We start from the raw sequence: 19,619 nt of genomic DNA, 5'->3' as shown, positions 1-19,619 counted from the left end.
GTCCACGGGAATGGGTGCGGTAAACGACGGGGTTAACGTCTGAGACGGCACAACCTTGCCTACACCAAGACTTTCTGAGCCTGTGTAACGTTGCTGCTTAGGCGGCGAGCAGTCATCCGATGACTGCAATGGGTCAGAACTGTCCCAATGACTACATCCAGGACGCTGGACCTGTCCTGAAGGGACCGACTTTCGCTTAAGGGGTCTAGAAACCTTGCTCCACGGTTTCCTATGCGAAAAGCCTTCGGAAGACGAGGAGAAAATGGGCTCTCTCGTCTTATGGTAGGGGCGATCTTGGTGAGATACGCCTGATACCATAGAGGGAACGTCTGTTCGCTGATCAAGGCCTCTCGAACCCATAAGTCGTACGACATTACTTCTCCCCTGGGCTTGGGAGCTTGCAAGAGGTCTCGGACTAGGTGAACGACAGGCACGAACAGACGAACCCTCGGTCGCAACACTGTTCACAACACTTTGCGCACTAATCACTTTCCCACTATTTTCCGCTGTGGCACTCTGACACTTAAGCTCTTTAACGTCAGCCATGAGTTGATTACGATCAGTTGCTAACGCTTCAACTCTTTCCCCCAAGGCATGAATAGCACGTAACATGTCTTGCATAGATGGTTCCTGAGTGCCAGAAGGGGGGTTAGGTACAACCACTACAGGGGAAGGATTAGGTTCAGGGGCATGTGGAGAGGAAAAATCTACTGACCTAGAGGAACTCCTCCTTACCCTATCTCTCTCTAGCCTACGTGCATACTTATCGTATTCGAGCCAATCGAATTCCGAAAGGCCCACGCATTCCTCACACCGATCTCCCAATTGACAGGTTTTACCCCGACAATTGGAACAAACAGTATGTGGGTCGAGAGATGCCTTTGGAAGACGCCTATTACAGTCCCTAGCATTACACTTACGAAATCTAGGTACTTGTGAAGGGTCAGCCATTTTGAATTAGTCAAAGAAAGTCCAAAAAACAATCCAAGTCATCAACAATTAAATCTGTTCAATAAAGAGTTCAAGAGTTTAAGTTGAGGAAAAAACACCTGCACTGCGAAAGCTCAAACCAAAATGAAGTACTTCACCAAATATGTTGAGAAAACTCCAGGTTATACAGCGAGTATTGATACGTCTCGTCGTCAAGGTCGACAGAGAAGAATTGAAGGGTTTGTTTACATGCAAGAGTGGTATCTGGCCGATAGTTGGCGCTGGTGGGCACACCCGCAACCTTCATAGCGATCGCTCGCGAGTTTTTGAGTGTGTTTTCTGTCGAGCCGCTGAGCAGCAGCTATTATATATTCACCGGGTAAGTATATTTAAAAATAAAAATTCTTGAAATAATAACATGTACAGCACCATAAACTCTCTTAAGCTAAGAAATTATTAGTTTTCTTGAAGTTCAATTAAATTAAAAAGTTCAACAGTTTTACATTAAACCTAATGCACTCTACATAGGAAATGTAATGGTGTGTAAGTGTAAGCAAATTATTGAATTTGACTTTACAAAGGGAGAAAATTGGATTGCAGTAAATGAGAGAACAGTAATAACTCTTTGCTGAAGCATATATTCCTTTAAATGTTGTCCAGCTCAGCAATAGTAGCTCCTAGTTAAGCACATTTTTCTCCTGAATGTATCAAGATTGAATGTCACATGATTGCAAAATTGTAAATTTAAAATTTATTACCCTATGCAATTAAATTACCCTTTCTGGATTACAGTATATTGGAGTACTAATACAAAATATATTCACATTAAAAAGGCTCAAAAATTATCATGAAATGTAATAAAGTCCCATGATGAGAAAGGAGCTTATTCTGATAAAACAAAACACTAACTTGACTACATGACTGATTTAGTTAATAAAAACTATAATTCAGTTAACATTCAATATTCTTAAGATAATAAACTGAATTAATACACTAGACTTGCCTTCAGTCTAGCATCTTGGTAACAAACTGTCTCAAGTTTGTTAATTGAATCTCAATAATTTTCTCTAAATACTAAATATCACCTTTATACCCTAAAATCCAGGATTTAAGGTGTTTGGTTTCTGTTCCAATTTTATCTGAAGAGATGTTCATCACAACATCAGTTGAGAGAGAGAGAGAGAGAGAGAGAGAGAGAGAGAGAGAGAGAGAGAGAGAGAGAGAGAGAGAGAGAGAGACTTGCCTCTTAGATAAGACTCTACATAAAATGATAGCATATTTTGTTAAAGTTCATCGTTTAAATCTATGAAAATAAGAAATCAAAAATAAAAAGATTTCTCTCCCCCATGCCACATTTACTTCTGCTGTCCAAGCAAATGCAATGCTAACAAACTGCCTCTGTACAACCTGCTGGGTTCAGCTTGCATATTTGGGTTCTTAATATTTTTTGCCTCTTTAGATTATATAATTCTGAGCTTTACCTCCTACACTGCATTTGAAACTTTGCTTATCAGAGAATAATCTGTACACTTCAAAATTAGAGTTAAAAAGAGTAATACCGACAAATTTCTTAGAACTAGAACGTCTGATGAAACTGTTTAAATACAGTATAAATACAGTATTTGAAATAATAGCAAGTTATTTACTTACAAATTTTCACCCCATCTGTCCATTATCTGTCCACTATCTTTATTAAGGTGGATCAGGGTAGGCTGTGGGATTGCGGTTTTAATATCTCGGAGCTTATTGCCTATAAAAGTCGATCCATCCCAAGTCCGCTCACCACGATGGAAGACAACAACGTCACCTTTGGAATCTAAAGCAACTGCTACAACTTGCCCATATTTAAGGTCCTTTTGACTCCATTCTGATAACACTTTATAACCTGAAATAAAAATAAAAATAAAATATACTTAACAACTTGACTAATAAGAACAAATGTTCTTATAATCAACTCTTTTCCAAGAATTGAAAAGATGAAACATTTTGAATAAATCACTTTCTTCAAGTTACAAAATGCCCAAATCCTCTACCTAATATAGGTTAATTTTATCGTTCAATTTCCTCCTCAGCATTCTCTTATTTACACATTAGTCTCTCAAAAACTAATTCTCTCCATATAATGCCAGTAGATAGACATGAGATTCTTCCTCATTCGTTTTCCACAGGGGAAAGTTAGCTCAAGTACAACAAATTTAGACTTATGGCAATATTATTTAAGTCTTAACCTCGGTTATGGGTGTATGTACAGTAACTCCTATTTTCCCCTCTCATTCATTTCGATAACTGATATGACCACTCTTGCTCCTCAGCCAACCAGTACAAGAAGCAGTCACATCAGCCCCTTTTAGCCTCTCATCATACTGTTAGTTACATTTCTTGAATATCTACAAGGAATCCTCATCTATCTAAGGTTCTTTCTTAAAAAAAAAAGAAGTGAAATACAACAGAGGTTTTGACAGGAGTAAAAACCTATTTTGGGAGGTGCTCTTAAAAGACTAGAACAGGGAATCCCATACTAAATGAAATACCACTGTATAAACAAGTAAAGCATAGACAATTAGTGTAAGGGAAACCAAAGGGTTCAGGCTCTATTGAACCCCTCATAATACTTCCAATGCTGAAATTTATCTAGGAACTGATGACTTGTCATCAACGAGAACAAATATTATTATTATTATTACTAGCTAAGTTACAATCTAGTTAGAAAAGCAAGGGCTCCAACAGGGAAAAATAGCCCAGTGAGGAAAAGAAATAAAGAAATGAATAAATTTCATGAGAAGTAATGAATAATGAAAATAAAATATCTTAAGATCAGTAACAATGTTGAGATACTTCCGTTAGAGAGTTATGGGGTCTTTTGACTGGCCTGATAGTATTACATTGGATCCTTCTCTCTGGTTACAGTTCACATTCCCTTTGCCTACACACACACACACCGAATAGTCTGGCATATTCTTCACATATTCTCTTCTGTCCTCATACACCTGACAACACTAATATTACCAATTAATTCTTCACCCAAGGGGTTACTGCACTGTAATTGTTCAGTGGCCACTTTTCTCTTGGTAAGGATAGAAGGGACTCTTTAGCTATGGTAAGCAGCTCTTCTAGGAGAAGGACACTCCAAAATCAAACCATTGTTCTCTAGTCTTGGATAGTGTCATAGCCTCTGTACCATGGTCTTCCACTGCCTTGGGTTAGAGTTCCTTGCTTGAGAGTACACTCAGGCACACAATTCTATCCTATTTCTCTTCCTCTTGTTTTGTTAAAGTGTTTATAGTTTATATAGGAGATATTTATTTTAATGTTATTCTTCTTGAATATTTGATTTTTCTTGTTTCCTTTCCTCATTGGGCTATTTTCCCTGTTGGAGCCCCTGGGCTTATAGCATTGAGCTTTACCAACTAGGGTTGTAGCTTAGCATTGAATAATAATAATAATAATAATAATGATTATAATAATAATAATAATAACAATAATAATAATAATAATAAATAGATCTGTCATATCTAAATTATGAAAAGAGACTTATGTCAGCCAGTTCAAAATAACATTTACTGCAGGTTTGAACTTATGTAGTTCTATCGATTCAACTGCCTAATTAGGAAGATCATTCCACAATCTGGTCACAGCTATAATAAAACTAACAGAATACTTTGAGCCATATGATGGAGAATGCATGACTGTTAGAAGTAACTGCATACCTAGTGCTACATACAGGATGGTATAGTTTGGGAAGTTTGTAATTCAAAGGATGGTCAGAACTATGAAAAATCTTATACATCATAGTGTATAGATAAAGAACTAACTGAACGACGGTGCTAGAGATTAATATTCAGATCAGAAATCAGAAATTTAATAGACCAATAGTTTTTGTCCAACAAACTAAGAAGAGATTTAACAGCTGAAGACCAGACAGAAGAACAGTACTCTAATCACAATATGCAAAACAATACAAAATGAAAGACATCAAACATTTCTTCAGATCAGATTGATCACCGAAAATCTTGACCTTCTCAATTGGCCAATTTTTTTGTGTAATTGAAGAAGAAACAGATCAAATCACTTTCTCAAAAGTGAATTTGTAATAAAGAATCATACCTAAAATTTAAAAGGAGTTGTATGTTGTTAGGGAGACATTATCAATGTAGAGATCTAGATGTTGAGAGCCACTCCTTGACCTACTTACAATCATACTTTGAGTTTTGTTAGGGTTCAACTTTATGAACCACAATTTGCAACATGCACTAATTTTAGCTATATCTCTATTAATGGATTCAGCAATTCCATATCTAGATTCAGGAGAGGAAATTGACACAAAGAGTAGCATCATCTGCATATGAAAGAGCTTGTTTTCTAAGCCAATCCTCATTAACAGGTTTATAGTACAGTAATGGACTAAGAATTCTACCCTGAGGAACACCAGATATTACATTCCTATACTGTACTCACTATGGTTCCCATCAACAACAGTTCTTTGCAATCTATTACTTAAAAATTCAATAAAGATGCTAAGAAAAGACCCACCCACAACTAACTTTGAATTTTGAAAACAAGGACCTTATGATAAACACGGTCAAAGGCAGCACTAAAATCAAGGCCAATCATACAAACTTCCTGACCATAATCAAGGGATTTCTGTACAGCGGCTAAAAAGAGTGATGTGATTAAGCCTGGTAATATAAACACACACTAAAATAGCCTTTACTCAATTAGGAATAAAGGCTAAAGTTTCAAGTCTTCATTGGTTGGCTGAAGAAAGGAGGAGTAGCTGAAATCAAGGGAGGAACTATTTTTAGTAAAATATCCTTAGGTGTGATAAAAGACCCTGTGTTGTACTCTTTGGTAGGATAAACGATTAATTTTAACTTATGTAGTTTATATTTGTAAATGATGTTTCTGACACATCAAACACCATTGCACCAAGCATGTTTAGATATACTGTGTACGTCATCACAGTAACGGAGTTAATAACATACTTGCAAGTGCAAGAAGATAACTTATAGGAACACTGCAGCTGATATATCTTTGGTTTTATTTCACAATAGAAATTAGTAATCAAGTAATCGGAGTTCAAAAATTTTACGTGCTCATGGGCTTACCTGAAATTTTTAGCTGTTTATCTTTCCTAGCAGATTCAACTAAGACTGGCTCTTGCACATCCTTTGGCATCTGTCTGCCCTGCGGCAGCTGTGAAGCCTGTCCAAAGTTGTTAGATTCGTCATACTCATTGTACTGAATTTGCTTAGGGCGTCCCACATATTTGTTATCTAAAAAGAAAGAAACACATGTGAGATTTTGCATTTCTCATTGACATGTTACAACAAAAAAGGAAACAAATTAATCCTTTGGCTCAAAAGGTGATAACAGGCATCACTATTTACAGTATAAAATTTGTACATAACTTTTCATCATATTAAGATTTTCAGCAAAAAATATTTAATACAGAGTTAATATAAACATGCAAATTACAAACAATCTAATGAAAAGTTAAAAATAAAAGCATGCTCAACTAATACAGCCAATTTCAAAATGATTACATATATAATCAGAAATAGGGAAACTAAATAGTAAAGGCAAAAGTCAATTTTCTACAGGATGTTAAAAAGTAAATGTAATGAAAGCTGAGCAAGTAAAGCTAAGCATTCTTCAATGGAAGAACTTGAAAGTTTGGAATAAAATGTATTTATCTCCTAAAGAAATCAGAATCAAAATTTGAAGTCACATATTCCGGTACAATTTACAGACAGCGTTTATATCTAGAATGTATTACTGAAAACACTAAAAATCCAGAGAAAGTAAATTACCTTTCATATTTCTATCCCAATGATCCCCTAAAATAAAGTACTGTATTATCTAATGCCTGTGGTCCTATCAAAGAGTCCCTTTTATTGGATAAATAGACGCTAAGAGGCCTGCTACAGACAATGCAACCATCAATATACTTCAACAGCTTTTCAAGCTCTATTATAATTGGACCAAGAAAGTACACAACATTTCTATTATATACCATACCTTATTTATATGGGTAAAGCCAAATCTGTTGGTTACTAAACCCTTCTACTTCAGCATTAAGGAAGACCCTAATAAGAATTTACCAGATTATGGCTTACTATGGGGATGAAATGTCCTGCACGAATAGGATAATACCCAATCTCTTGCTTCCTATATTCCACTTAAGTCATTTGGACCATCCATTCATCACGATAATTTTCTTTGCAAAGTTGGTGTTCTTTTGATCTTCATTCAATTTTCCATGATACAGATTCTGTAGTTGCATGCCACCATAATCTACAAGATTGATGAAGGGAGAACCAGATCTAAACATAAATCAAGTCTTTTCAAAATTTTAAATTTGGTATTTACTAAAAATATTTTACCAGTTAACTACTGTGTCACCAGCAGCTGTGAAATATATACCAGCAACCATGGCTCTAACAAAAAAAGTTGGTTATGTCTGATATATTACTTCTGGAAAGAGGATGAGTCCAATGGAGATGCTTCCTTGTCTTTCTCAGTTGCAAATAAAGGTACATTTCTCCCTAGTCTTATGCCCCTACGTAAAAAAAATCTTAGATCTCTAAACTTGATATCTAATTTTGCTATAATCAAAACATATCCCTCAGATTTTCTCAAGTCACAGAGTGAAATAAGATCTTCATTCTTTCCAGCAAGAGTATCTCATTCTGACATAATTTAGCTTAGGTACTGCTGACATTTCATCTTTGTCTTCTCAACCTTTCTTTGTCCTACACAGCAACATCCATCATTTAAGGAATGGCAGTGCCTTATGAGCTGTCTGCCTCGACTTTAGAAATATATCACATAGACATAAATCCACCTCAATAGACGAAGTTCCCCAATTCTCCAAGAAGACTTCAATATCTCTTTGCGCTCAAATGAAGGGAGGACCATCTTTGATTATTACAGAACTGCAATCTTTACCACAGCAGTTGCTTTAAATCCAAGTCACAGACCTTTTACCCATAATGATTCATCAACAGATAGAAGAGCTTCTAGAAAGCAAGTGCACACAGCCTAGTAAAGATAATAAATGTCCTTTCAAGCATGACAGTACCTTGTAAGATAACAGCATGAGTTACACAACAGCAGCACCACAACTAATGGAATTGAGAAAAAACTTTATTCAAACTTACTGCATATATGCTTCTGGACAGAGTACATAAATCTTTCTAGTTTTGTTTTTGGCCAGTTTAATGTGTTATAGACTAGAACCAGAAAAAAAATTATCACAAATATTTAGCAGTTCATAGAGATTCCACCTCAAAAAATACTTTTTATGAAATTAGAATTCCAATCATGTAAGCAGCTTTGTAGTCTCTCACATAAGGTGAATGCATTGATGCACTCTTCAAGTGATCAAAATTCTATTTCCTGGCACTGTACTAGTCTTTTAAGGTCTGTGTAAGAAAAGATGATGACTGCCATAAATATAAAGAATATCATTACCAAAAAGTTTTCAAAACAAACAAGATATGAAAGCTTCATTTCAAAATAAACTTTCATGGAACTTCAGCTGTGATTCATTTTCATATCTCTACATCATCACAGTATGGTCCACCAAAATCTAGATAAATTATTATCTTGCACTTAAGAGGCTATTAAATCTACCCTCCAAGAGAAAGGTTTCTCAAATAACTGCAAGTATCATCTCTCCATCCAACACACAACTCATCTTAAATTGTACTAAGCAGAGTGTAATTTTGTGACACATACCACAGAAATCTATTCTCTCTGCCACAATTCTTTTAATTTAGAACTACTTCACTCACCACCAAGAAATAAAAATGTTCAAATCTCCACCAACAAATACAGACCAACCATTTTTTCTAACTCTTCATGTCTCATAAACTGGATTGTAAAGTCCATGTAACACAGGTTCCTCTAGTAACTTTGACAGGGAAACGAGGCCAACACAAGTTTACATTCAAATGAGGCATCAATCTGGCCCTATATAGTCTAAAATAATCCAGTCCCACTACAAATGCTTTGAGAAGAGATCAATGAAGGATTTGGGTATCGGAGCAGATCCATCCGTTGAACTTATGAACTGCAAGGAATACCATCATATGTCAATCATAGCAGAAACGTGAAAATAACTCTTATCTTACAACACTTATAAGTTTAAAAGTTGTTTATAAATGTCAGAGGCAAGGGACAGGACAATGTCCTAGTGACTGAGCATAAATACACATGATCTGCAACCTCTCCATGAAGCTAGGAACAGGGAGAGCCCAGCAATGATTGCTGATGATTTATCAGGTAAACCTATAGACTCCCCCAAACTGCCAATCCTTAGCTCACACTATCAAACTTGAGCAGGGCTCAGACTCCCATCTCACATATTGCCAAGAAGGGACAATTTCAATAGGCTACCACAACTAGGAACAAGATACCAGATAGATATTTCTGCAGAATCCTTAGCTGTTTCATCATTTTGTTTGTACCATTGGCAAGTTATTCAAAAGGTATATTCTTTGTTGAAAACGGATTTTATCTTACCAAGTAAAAGTATATACAGCAAATATTTAATCACTGTTCCTTTAGCTGTTTACACAAGGTTTATCAACTAACCAAGTCATGTGTGGTAAGTTGGGAGATGTCATAAACTTAGTTTTTTATTTAGTCATTGCATAAACATCAATCATTGCAGGAGGGTAACTGGATCTAACACTTCCTCATATCCTCCACTGCCAGTAAGAGATCACTTCAAACTTTGGTTAAGCTGCTAATTATCTAGTAAAACCTTAGCTTAGTGTATCACACTTTCTCATGGCATGGAATCTTTGAGTGAACATACACCCATGAGTAGGAAAACTGCAAGATACTATACAAATCATTGTCTTGTACCAAGATTCCTCCTGATCCCCTTCAATTGAAGGAAACATATTAATACAAGAGCAGCTGTATACCGAAGAAGTTGATATATTAGGGGGAATACCTCGTGTTGAGGGGTACAGTATTTCATACATCTAGCATGGACACTGTCATTACCATCTTGGTGTAAAAATTTGGTTGATTATCATTCTATACAAAAGTGATAAGCTCTTTCCAAATATTTTGCATAAAAAATCATAAAATTTACTTCAAAGCCAAATCTAATATTGCATTAGGAAATGTAAAACATAACCAAAAAATTGAAAAGCAATGATGCAGTAATGAAACGATTAACAGCCCATGCTTACAACATAATTACCAAAGTTTTTAACATGTATTTCATGTCTCACAAATCATATGATCATCTTAATCACTACAAAAATTTGAAACCTATTCACTGTTTAAAACATAGATAAGAATATTAAAATGCATGAATGATTAAGGTTAGATACTGAATGAAAGAGCAACTAATATTATAAAAATGGAACATTGAAGTAAAAGAGCAAAAAATTTCCAAAGAGCAGACAATAACTTTTGACTAAAAGTAAGACATCATGCCAGTTTTCCAAAGAAAACACCTAAATCATTCACATATACTACACAAGTACTGAACAATCAAAATACAATAAACAACACACAAAGACAACAATATGATAAATCATGGCATCACACCTCGATACCCTCCACCACTGAAGCTGGGTCTCGGTGGTGTCCAGCTTCGACTAGGTGGTCTAGGTCGTTGCTGGTAAGGGTAGTCTACATAATCATAATTCCCATAATCATATCCTGCAAACAAACCGTCATTTATGTTTTTAAGGCACCAGCGACGATATCTTAATCAAGTGCTAGTGACAAAAATTTCCTCACCACTCTTAAATCCATTAATTCTAACTAGACTACAAGAAATAATTTACAAAACACTATACTCAGATCCATTAAAACCCAGAATACTATAAATGCATATCGACGCCACATTATACAAATTATACAGTATTCTAATGCATAATGCCTTTGGGTAACCTCTAATGAAGAAATAAAATTGCCATCCTCGCTTATTAATAATTTGTAGTTTATGATCACTCAAAAGGAACACTAGGAACACTATTACTGAAATTTTTTTATGTATTTTCCAAAATGTAATTCAATTATATTTTTACAATATTTTGTTTATCAATAATGGTTCAGTTTTCTAGTGAGAGATTAGAGATGTTTTAAATATTTTTTTTTATCTTAATTTGGCCTGAACTCCTCGATGATAAAAAAACACTCCCATTCACATAGAATGCAAAATGAAAAAATTTTGTCAAACTTACCTATTTGTGGATTTTTACGAGAGCTGGCTTTTTTTTCCATTTCAATGTCACTGTTGACAACTGTGTTGTAAGTAATTTCTTCTTTCTGTAACAGAAATATAAAGTAATAACACCTGAACCATGTGTCATACAAAAGCAGAAACTTTCCAAAAACACAATAATAACCTGAGATTTTAACAGTTTTGCCAAAATAAAAAACCTACATAATTTGCAATAATTATTATTGTTAAAAGAACTACAGGCTAAAATCTCAAATCAGAAAAGAGGGTAAAATAAGACCAGTCTCACATGATTTTTATTTTTTCCATGAGCATGTTCCTCTAGAAGGGGATTTGGAGGCAATGGAATATCACTGTCAAAAGGAAGATTTCTTGTAATATCTTCAAAACTCTCTATTCCACATCCACCACTTTCTGAACCTGTATTTCGATTTGTGTAATACATCAGGTATAAATTACACATTTCATCTGAAGACGTACCACCTGTGGGTAATGGTAAGTGAAATTAAGACAAGTAATTAGCTTTAAAAATATACAGTAAACTATATACAGTACTATGACTAAATTCTTAAAATTCATCTTTAGAAACTGAAATTTCATTTGGAAAAATTCAGTCAATCTTTACTGGTAGTATATTTATACTTTTTGTAGTAAAGCTATAAATAATTGTTTAAGCATATAATTTCCAATGGTTACATGTACGGACTGTAATATTAATATCTGAAATAGGTGTCAATAATTCTTTAGAACTTTTATATAGTTACACTGTACAGTACTAACAAAAAGAAATAATTTCTGCACCTTTAACAAATTAATATTTTTGGAGCAGTAATAAAAATAACATGTGCAATATAATTACAGTATATATTAAGGCATTAGTGTAATACCTCTTCATGAAAATCACCAATTTTCAAAATAGGCGTATGATTTCAGTACAGCTGGAACTTGGATATGAAAAATTATTAACAAGGTGTCGGTAGTTACTGGCAGATAGTGGGGAATCCAACCCCCTAGACACTGGTAAGCCACTTTCTTTGACCTTCACCTAGGAATTACGTGACAGTTAAGGTGGATGCGTAACTGGAAAAACTCAGGTTTGCAAATTTATGAAAAATGCAAACTTGAAAAATCTGACATTTGTTCCTGTCTTTTAATAGGAGTCTTACCCTAAGGAAAGAGGAAGTTCCTATAACCAAACAGGATGGTTTAAATCAAAGGATGTCAAAAACACTGACCTGAAGAGGAGTGTGTTGACTTCAATCTGCCTACTATCAACCTGAGGTTCCTGTTCGTAAACAGATGGTCACAGATGAACTTTTCCTTATAAAACTCTCTCAAATGTAGAGCTAGTAAGACTAATGACTTCACATTTCTATCCATCCTCCCCCTCACAAGGAGAATGGGGGAACATACTTCTACACACACACTAAAATAGTAGATCTTTGTGATAGGTTACCCGCATCAGAGTCTGTTACAGTGAATGGTGCAACCATGGTGCCCCAAGGGAGGGCTAAGGTCAGATATTCTCACTCTTACCAAAACTTGATCCAACTGCTATCTTGGACGAGATGCTTCTTATCCCATGAGGGAACTAGGTATGCTACACCATTTGTTAAGCTGCTACCACAGGTCCTAGGGAGAACATGTCGAAGGACTTGCATGTGTATTCCTTCAAGTGGTGAGCTGTGAAGGTTGTTTATGGTTTCCAGACACCTGCTTTCAACTGTATCACTGCAAGGATCTCCTGAAGTGCTAGTATTGCAACCCCCCCCCCTTAATAACATTAATCTTTCCAGCGTTGGGTGGGTTCTAATGGCACGCCTGAATGCGTGAAGGAGGCTGAGGATTGACCTAAAGAAATAGTTCTTCAGGAGCATAATCATGCTCTGGGTGAACAAATAAGAATCCAAAAGAGCTAGCACTTCTTCAGACACATATTTAATCTCTGAAGCTTGTGCTCGAGGACGAGGTACGTGAGCACTAGCCTTGGTTCGTGCAAGAATGAAAAACCACCTCAAAATCCAATTCTTTATCAGAGGCATAAATGTGCTCTGCAGTACATGCATCATCCGTATTACATGCGCAGTCATGAAATTCAACCTCAAATGATAATTCTTTGTTTGAAGTAAGGATACAGTCTTTTGCATATGAGAGTGCCATAGCAAGGAAGAATGTTAGTCCCATCAGAGAAGTCTTCTACTGAAGAGTGAGAATGGTCTGTTGTGAGTCTTCATTACTTTCTGAAGGTTTGTGTCTACTTAGTGAGGACTTGCCGAAGTTTCTCCCCGAACAGAATGTCCCCCAAGCCGAAAGAAGGCCACAGCATCTTCACGGTTTAGGACTTGAACTTGTCAATGTCAGCCTCGTTATGGAGTGTAGGGCGGGGTTCACCTTTATTCACTGGAAAATTCAGGTAAATCCACCTCACCCTCCCTTATCATACAGTATATCAAAGATCTGGGTCATGGGATATAATACCTCGGAGCAAACGAAGCAAACTAGCAGATTTGTTTGGCCCTGAGGAAGACATGAAGAGTCACACTTTGCCTTACTCCGTCTCTTGCTGAATTCTATCCTCTGCAGTGATGACCATTCATCACACTGGAGAATTTTTCATCTGCAAGTAAGACACATGGAATGGTGGTCCATGTTACTCCTGCTAATGAAGGTGCTTCACTTTGGACCAGCAACTCTAGGGCAAGATCGGATGCCAGTATGTTGTTTCTCCACTCCCTGAAAAACAAACGCAATATGAAAAGAAAAAAGATTAAAGCAGACAAGTTAGGGAGAACGAGAGTACTGTATGTTCGTACAGCTCAGCGGATCCTGAAGTTAAAGTGGCTTATCTGTGTATTGGCAAGGAGCTTTGATTCTCTACCAACTGCCAGTAACTTCTGACACCTCATCAGAATTTTTAACAGCCAGGTGTCCAGCTCCACTGAAATTTTACTCCAATTAAAGCACAGGAGTTTGTATCTGTGTAGGATCGAATAAATGTCAAAAAGCAAAAGAAAAAATCTTTACCTATGTATGTGTGAGTAAACCGTGATGTCGAATTATATGTACATCTCGCATGCAGTACATCATCCACTGACACATGGTGCGTTTGTTTCATGGGATAGAATGCTTGAGGCCAGTGAGGGTTACCTTTAGCAATCTCAGTATATTCATCAGTCTAGAAGAAAAAAAATAATTTTGTAAACAAGTTCCATACATTTATTAACAACAACCAAAGTCTCATACAGTCTGGGGATATATTTGTCATTAAGCCACCAAGTAAATTAATACATTTATTAAAATGAAGATCCTGGTAATCTATGGGGTGGAAGATACTCCACTAATGGTGCATTATTATTATTATCAAAAAGGAGGCAATTCAATAGCTCAAAAAGTAAATCAATGTATAACTTTCTCACTATACAGCTGGAAAAATATATATTCATAATAAATGCATAATTTGACTTGAGCAGATTGCTAATGGATACGTATATGACTTTCTTACACTTACAATTTTTACAGTACAGCAATAGCAAAATAATATATCCACAAGTACTAAATAAGACTAAATATACTGTATCTCCAGAAGTAAAAACCAAGAATACTGTAAAGTATATCTACTTGGAAGTTGTCAGTACTTAAATTTTTTTTTTTTTTTTTTTTGAAGAATTGAATTTGCATCAAAGCCCTGACAGAGCTAAAATATATTCGGACCTGTTTAGACAATATTGCCATAAGGAAGAGAAAATAAATGGCAATATAATCAGTATATAGATATATAAAGTATCAGAACAGTACTGATATATATATATATATATATATATATATATATATATATATATATATATATATATATATATATATATATATATACAGTGAACCCTCGCTACTTCGCGGTTCGACCATCGCGGATTCACCACTTCGCGGATTTTTTTCATAACCCATGTATATACATATATTGCGGATTTTCCGGAAATATCGAAAATACCGCGATGTGACCGATGGTGCGAGATTGGAGAAAGTAAGGAAAATTGAATCATGATCGATTTTCAATATAAATGAAACTTTGAGGAGCAACAAAGATATCATTTGTTAGAGAGATAGAGAGAGGTAAGGAATGGGAGGTAGTGAAAAGTAGCCCACAGAGAGAGAGAGAGGTAGAGACAGAGAGAGAGAGAGAGAGAGAGAGAGAGAGAGAGAGAGAGAGAGAGAGAGAGATAGAGAGGGGGTTTAAATGTAATAACCAAAAAAATATGATAGGTTATAACACATTGGTGCTTATGTAATATCAACTGTATACTGTAGACGGTTTGAATAAGTTAAGAAATGGTATAAATGATACTTTGTTAGTGTATTCGTACACACTCAAGAGCGGCAGCTAGATGACAGCTGATCTAATCACAGCCAAAAGTAAAACAAAAAGTAGTCAACAATACTCGATTTTTAAAACACACCCGAAATTTAAAAACAAAAGTACACGCTTTCTTAATGTGCAATTAACTATTTAAAGAGTGGCAGTTTTCTAGAATAAAATGATATTTCCCAAAAAATAGTGGTTTGCTGATGAAATCGGATGCCTATTTTTAGCTATGATTGAAATGGATGTAGACTCGGCCTAATTTTTTCGTTTCGTATTTAATTGACACTAAGAAAACTAATTTTAGTTTCTTCATCTAAATGTAAGTATTGTATAACACGAAGAGAGAGAGAGAGAGAGAGAGAGAGAGAGAGAGAGAGAGAGAGAGAGAGAGAGAGAGAGAGAGAGAATGAATCAGCTGTTGTAAACAAATGGCGTGTTTTTGTTTCGTGAGAATTTCATCACCACGACTATAACAACAACATACTGTACTGAACTTTACAGTATTATACAGACTACTTTAATATGATAAAGTAAAATATTTGTAATCTATTTTATATGAAATGGGGCTTTTTTTTGTTTGTTTAAAATTTACATTTACGTATGTAAAACAACTCTCTCTCTCTCTCTCTCTCTCTCTCTCTCTCCTCTCTCTCTCTCTCTCTCTCTCTCTCGTAGATTGTTTTCCTGCTTTGCTACGTATGTATGATTTTATATAGATACGGTAAATAATATTTGTAATAACATATTTTATAAAAGCTTTTACTGTAATATCATTATTTATCACTTTCATCATGGCGTTAAATTCCTTAGTTTGTTAACTGAACGTACGTTATGACGCCGTCGTTTCAGGCGGTGTCATAAAGAAAAACATTTCATTTGGAAGTCCTAAGAAAAATTAAGTAAAACATTAGTAATAACCAAATCAACATACTGTACTGAATAATCAATATAATTGATGCAAAAACTAACCTATATACAGATGTGTGAATGCGTTTGTTTCTTCATTATAATCAGAGATAAACGTAAACAAAACATTGGCTGCCATTTTTTATCGTGCTTTTTAGGTGTTTAGGAAACGCATGATATAAAATCGCCTTTAATATTTGTGCCTGTTTTAGTTTAGGGTGCTGTAGTACATGCAATAAGTGTTCTGTACATTAAAGGGTGGTTTGTTAACAGTACTACGTACAAGGGAAGGTTTTAAAAGTCCGAATATACATGTTAAATAAATAGGTAAATATGATGTCACTACTTCGCGGAATTTCACCTATCGCGGCCGCGTCTGGAACCTATCTACCGCGATAAACGAGGGTTCACTGTATATATATATATATATATATATATATATATATATATATATATATATATATATATATATATATATATATATATATATATATATATATATATATATATATATAAACCATTCAAACTATGAACAGAAAGAAATGAAAGAGGACAGAATTATATGCAATTTCGAAGGAAAAATAATTAGCTTTAAAAAAATTTTATTTTGATAATAAAATAAATTTTGAATATACTTACCCGGTGATTATAATAGCTGCAACTCTGTTGCTCGACAGAAAAACTCTACGGAAAAATTCGCCAGCGATCGCTACACAGGTAGGGGGTGTACTCAACAGCGCCATCTGTCGTTCAGATACCCAGTACTCATTGTAAACAAAGAACTCAATTTTCTCCTCGGTCCACTGTGTCTCTATTGGGGAGGAAGGGAGGGTCCTTTAATTTATAATCACCGGGTAAGTATATTCAAAAATTTATTTTATTATCAAAATAACATTTTTCAATATTTAACTTAGCCGGTGATTATAATAGCTGATTCACACCCAGGGGGGTGGGTAGAGACCAGCAAAATATGTTTACATCATATGAGCTAAGAATTTTTATTTCATTTTAGAAGTTATCAAAATAACTAAACAAAATAAATAGGTACCTGGTAAGGAAGTCGACTTGAACAATTACTCTGCCTTTTTAAGTACGTCTTCCTTACGGAGCCTCGCGGTCCTCTTAGGATGCTGAGCGACCCCTAGGATCTGAAGTATCAAGGGTTGCAACCCATACAACAGGACCTCATCAAAACCTTTAATCTAGGCGCTTCTCAAGAAATGACTTTGACCACCCGCCAAATCAACTAGGATGCGAAAGGCTTCTTAGCCTTCCGGACAACCCAAAAACAACAATAAAAACATTTCAAGAGAAAGATTAAAAAGGTTATGGAATTAGGGAATTGTAGTGGTTGAGCCCTCACCCACTACTGCACTCGCTGCTACGAATGGTCCCAGAGTGTAGCAGTTCTCGTAAAGAGACTGGACATCCTTAAGATAAAAAGACGCGAACACTGACTTGCTTCTCCAATAGGTTGCGTCGATTATACTTCGCAGAGATCTATTTTGTTTAAAGGCCACGGAAGTTGCGACAGCTCTAACTTCGTGTGTCCTTACCTTCAGCAAAGCTTGGTCTTCCTCATTCAGATGGGAATGAGCTTCTCGTATTAACAGTCTGATAAAATAGGATAAAGCATTCTTTGACATAGGCAAAGATGGTTTCTTAACTGAACACCATAAAGCTTCAGACGGGCCTCGTAAAGGATTAGTTCGTTTTAAATAGAACTTAAGAGCTCTTACAGGGCATAAGACTCTTTCTAGTTCATTTCCAACCATACGATAAGCTTGGAATATCGAACGATTTTGGCCAAGGTCGAGAAGGCAGCTCGTTTTTGGCTAGAAAACCAAGTTGTAGAGAACATGTAGCCGTTTCAGATGAGAATCCGATGTTCTTGCTGAAGGCATGAATCTCACTGACTCTTTTAGCTGTGGCTATGCATACCAGGAAAAGAGTCTTTAAGGTGAGATCTTTCAGGGAGGCTGATTGTAGCGGCTCGAACCTGTCTGACATAAGGAATCTTAGTACCACGTCTAAATTCCAACCAGGTGTAACCAAACGACGCTCCTTCGTGGTCTCAAAAGACTTAAGGAGGTCCTGTAGATCTTTATTGTTGGAAAGATCTAAGCCTCTGTGACGGAAGACTGATGCCAACATGCTTCTGTAACCCTTGATAGTGGGAGCTGAAAGAGATCGTTCTTTCCTCAGATATAAGAGGAAGTCAGCTATTTGAGTTACAGAGGTACTGGTCGAGGATACGGATACTGACTTGCACCAGTTTCGGAAGATTTCCCACTTCGATTGGTAGACTCTAAGGGTGGATGTTCTCCTTGCTCTAGCAATAGTTCTGGCTGCCTCCTTCGAAAAGCCTCTAGCTCTCGAGAGTCTTTCGATAGTCTGAAGGCAGTCAGACGAAGAGCGTGGAGGCCTTGGTGTACCTTCTTTACGTGTGGCTGACGTAGAAGGTCCACCCTTAGGGGAAGTGTTCTGGGAACGTCTACTAGCCATCGAAGTACCTCGGTGAACCATTCTCTCGCGGGCCAGAGGGGAGCAACTAGCGTCAACCTTGTCCCTTCGTGAGAGGCGAACTTCTGCAGTACCTTGTTGACAATCTTGAACGGAGGGAATGCATATAGATCTAGATGTGACCAATCTAGGAGAAAGGCATCTATATGAACTGCTGCTGGGTCCGGGATTGGTGAGCAAAATATTGGGAGCCTCTTGGTCATCGAGGTTGCGAAGAGATCTATGGTTGGCTGGCCCCAGGTGGCCCAAAGTCTCTTGCATACATCCTTGTGGAGGGTCCATTCTGTTGGAATTATTTGTCCCTTCCGACTGAGACAATCTGCCATGACATTCAAGTTGCCTTGGATGAACCTCGTTACTAGTGATATGTTTAGACCTTTTGACCAGGTGAGGAGGTCCCTTGCGATCTCGTACAACGTCAGAGAGTAGGTCCCTCCTTGCTTGGAGATGTACGCCAAAGCCGTGGTGTTGTCCGAGTTCACCTCCACCACTTTGCCTTGAAGGAGAGACCTGAAGCTTTTCCAGGCCAGACGTACTGCCAGTAGCTCCTTGCAGTTGAAATGCATTGTCCTTTGACTCGAGTTCCATATTCCCGAGCATTCCCGACCGTCTAATGTCGCACCCCAGCCTACGTCCGATGCGTCCGAGAAGAGAACGTGGTTGGGAGTCTGAACAGCCAGGGGAAGACCC

General features: G+C 36.5%; 1 protein-coding gene across 4 annotated transcripts in view; it reads right to left on the bottom strand.

Moving 5' to 3' along the window:
• Window positions 1–19,619, bottom strand: part of LOC137627681 (peptidyl-glycine alpha-amidating monooxygenase B-like) — a 286,462-nt gene that overhangs the window by 99,214 nt on the left and 167,629 nt on the right. For 3 of the 4 annotated variants that reach the window (XM_068358881.1, XM_068358884.1, XM_068358882.1), the window contains exons 7-12: window positions 14,168–14,318; window positions 11,433–11,626; window positions 11,145–11,229; window positions 10,504–10,617; window positions 6,036–6,203; window positions 2,581–2,815 (exon numbers count right to left, since the gene is read on the bottom strand). In XM_068358881.1, coding sequence (XP_068214982.1) covers window positions 2,581–2,815; window positions 6,036–6,203; window positions 10,504–10,617; window positions 11,145–11,229; window positions 11,433–11,626; window positions 14,168–14,318 — 947 coding nt within the window. The remainder of the gene's footprint in view (window positions 1–2,580; window positions 2,816–6,035; window positions 6,204–10,503; window positions 10,618–11,144; window positions 11,230–11,432; window positions 11,627–14,167; window positions 14,319–19,619) is intronic. The other variant, XM_068358883.1, reaches the window with a different exon arrangement.

The sequence above is a fragment of the Palaemon carinicauda genome, chromosome 35, assembly GCF_036898095.1.
Source record: "Palaemon carinicauda isolate YSFRI2023 chromosome 35, ASM3689809v2, whole genome shotgun sequence".
Lineage (NCBI taxonomy): Eukaryota > Metazoa > Arthropoda > Malacostraca > Decapoda > Palaemonidae > Palaemon > Palaemon carinicauda.
This window is presented reverse-complemented; position numbering and strand designations above follow the sequence as displayed.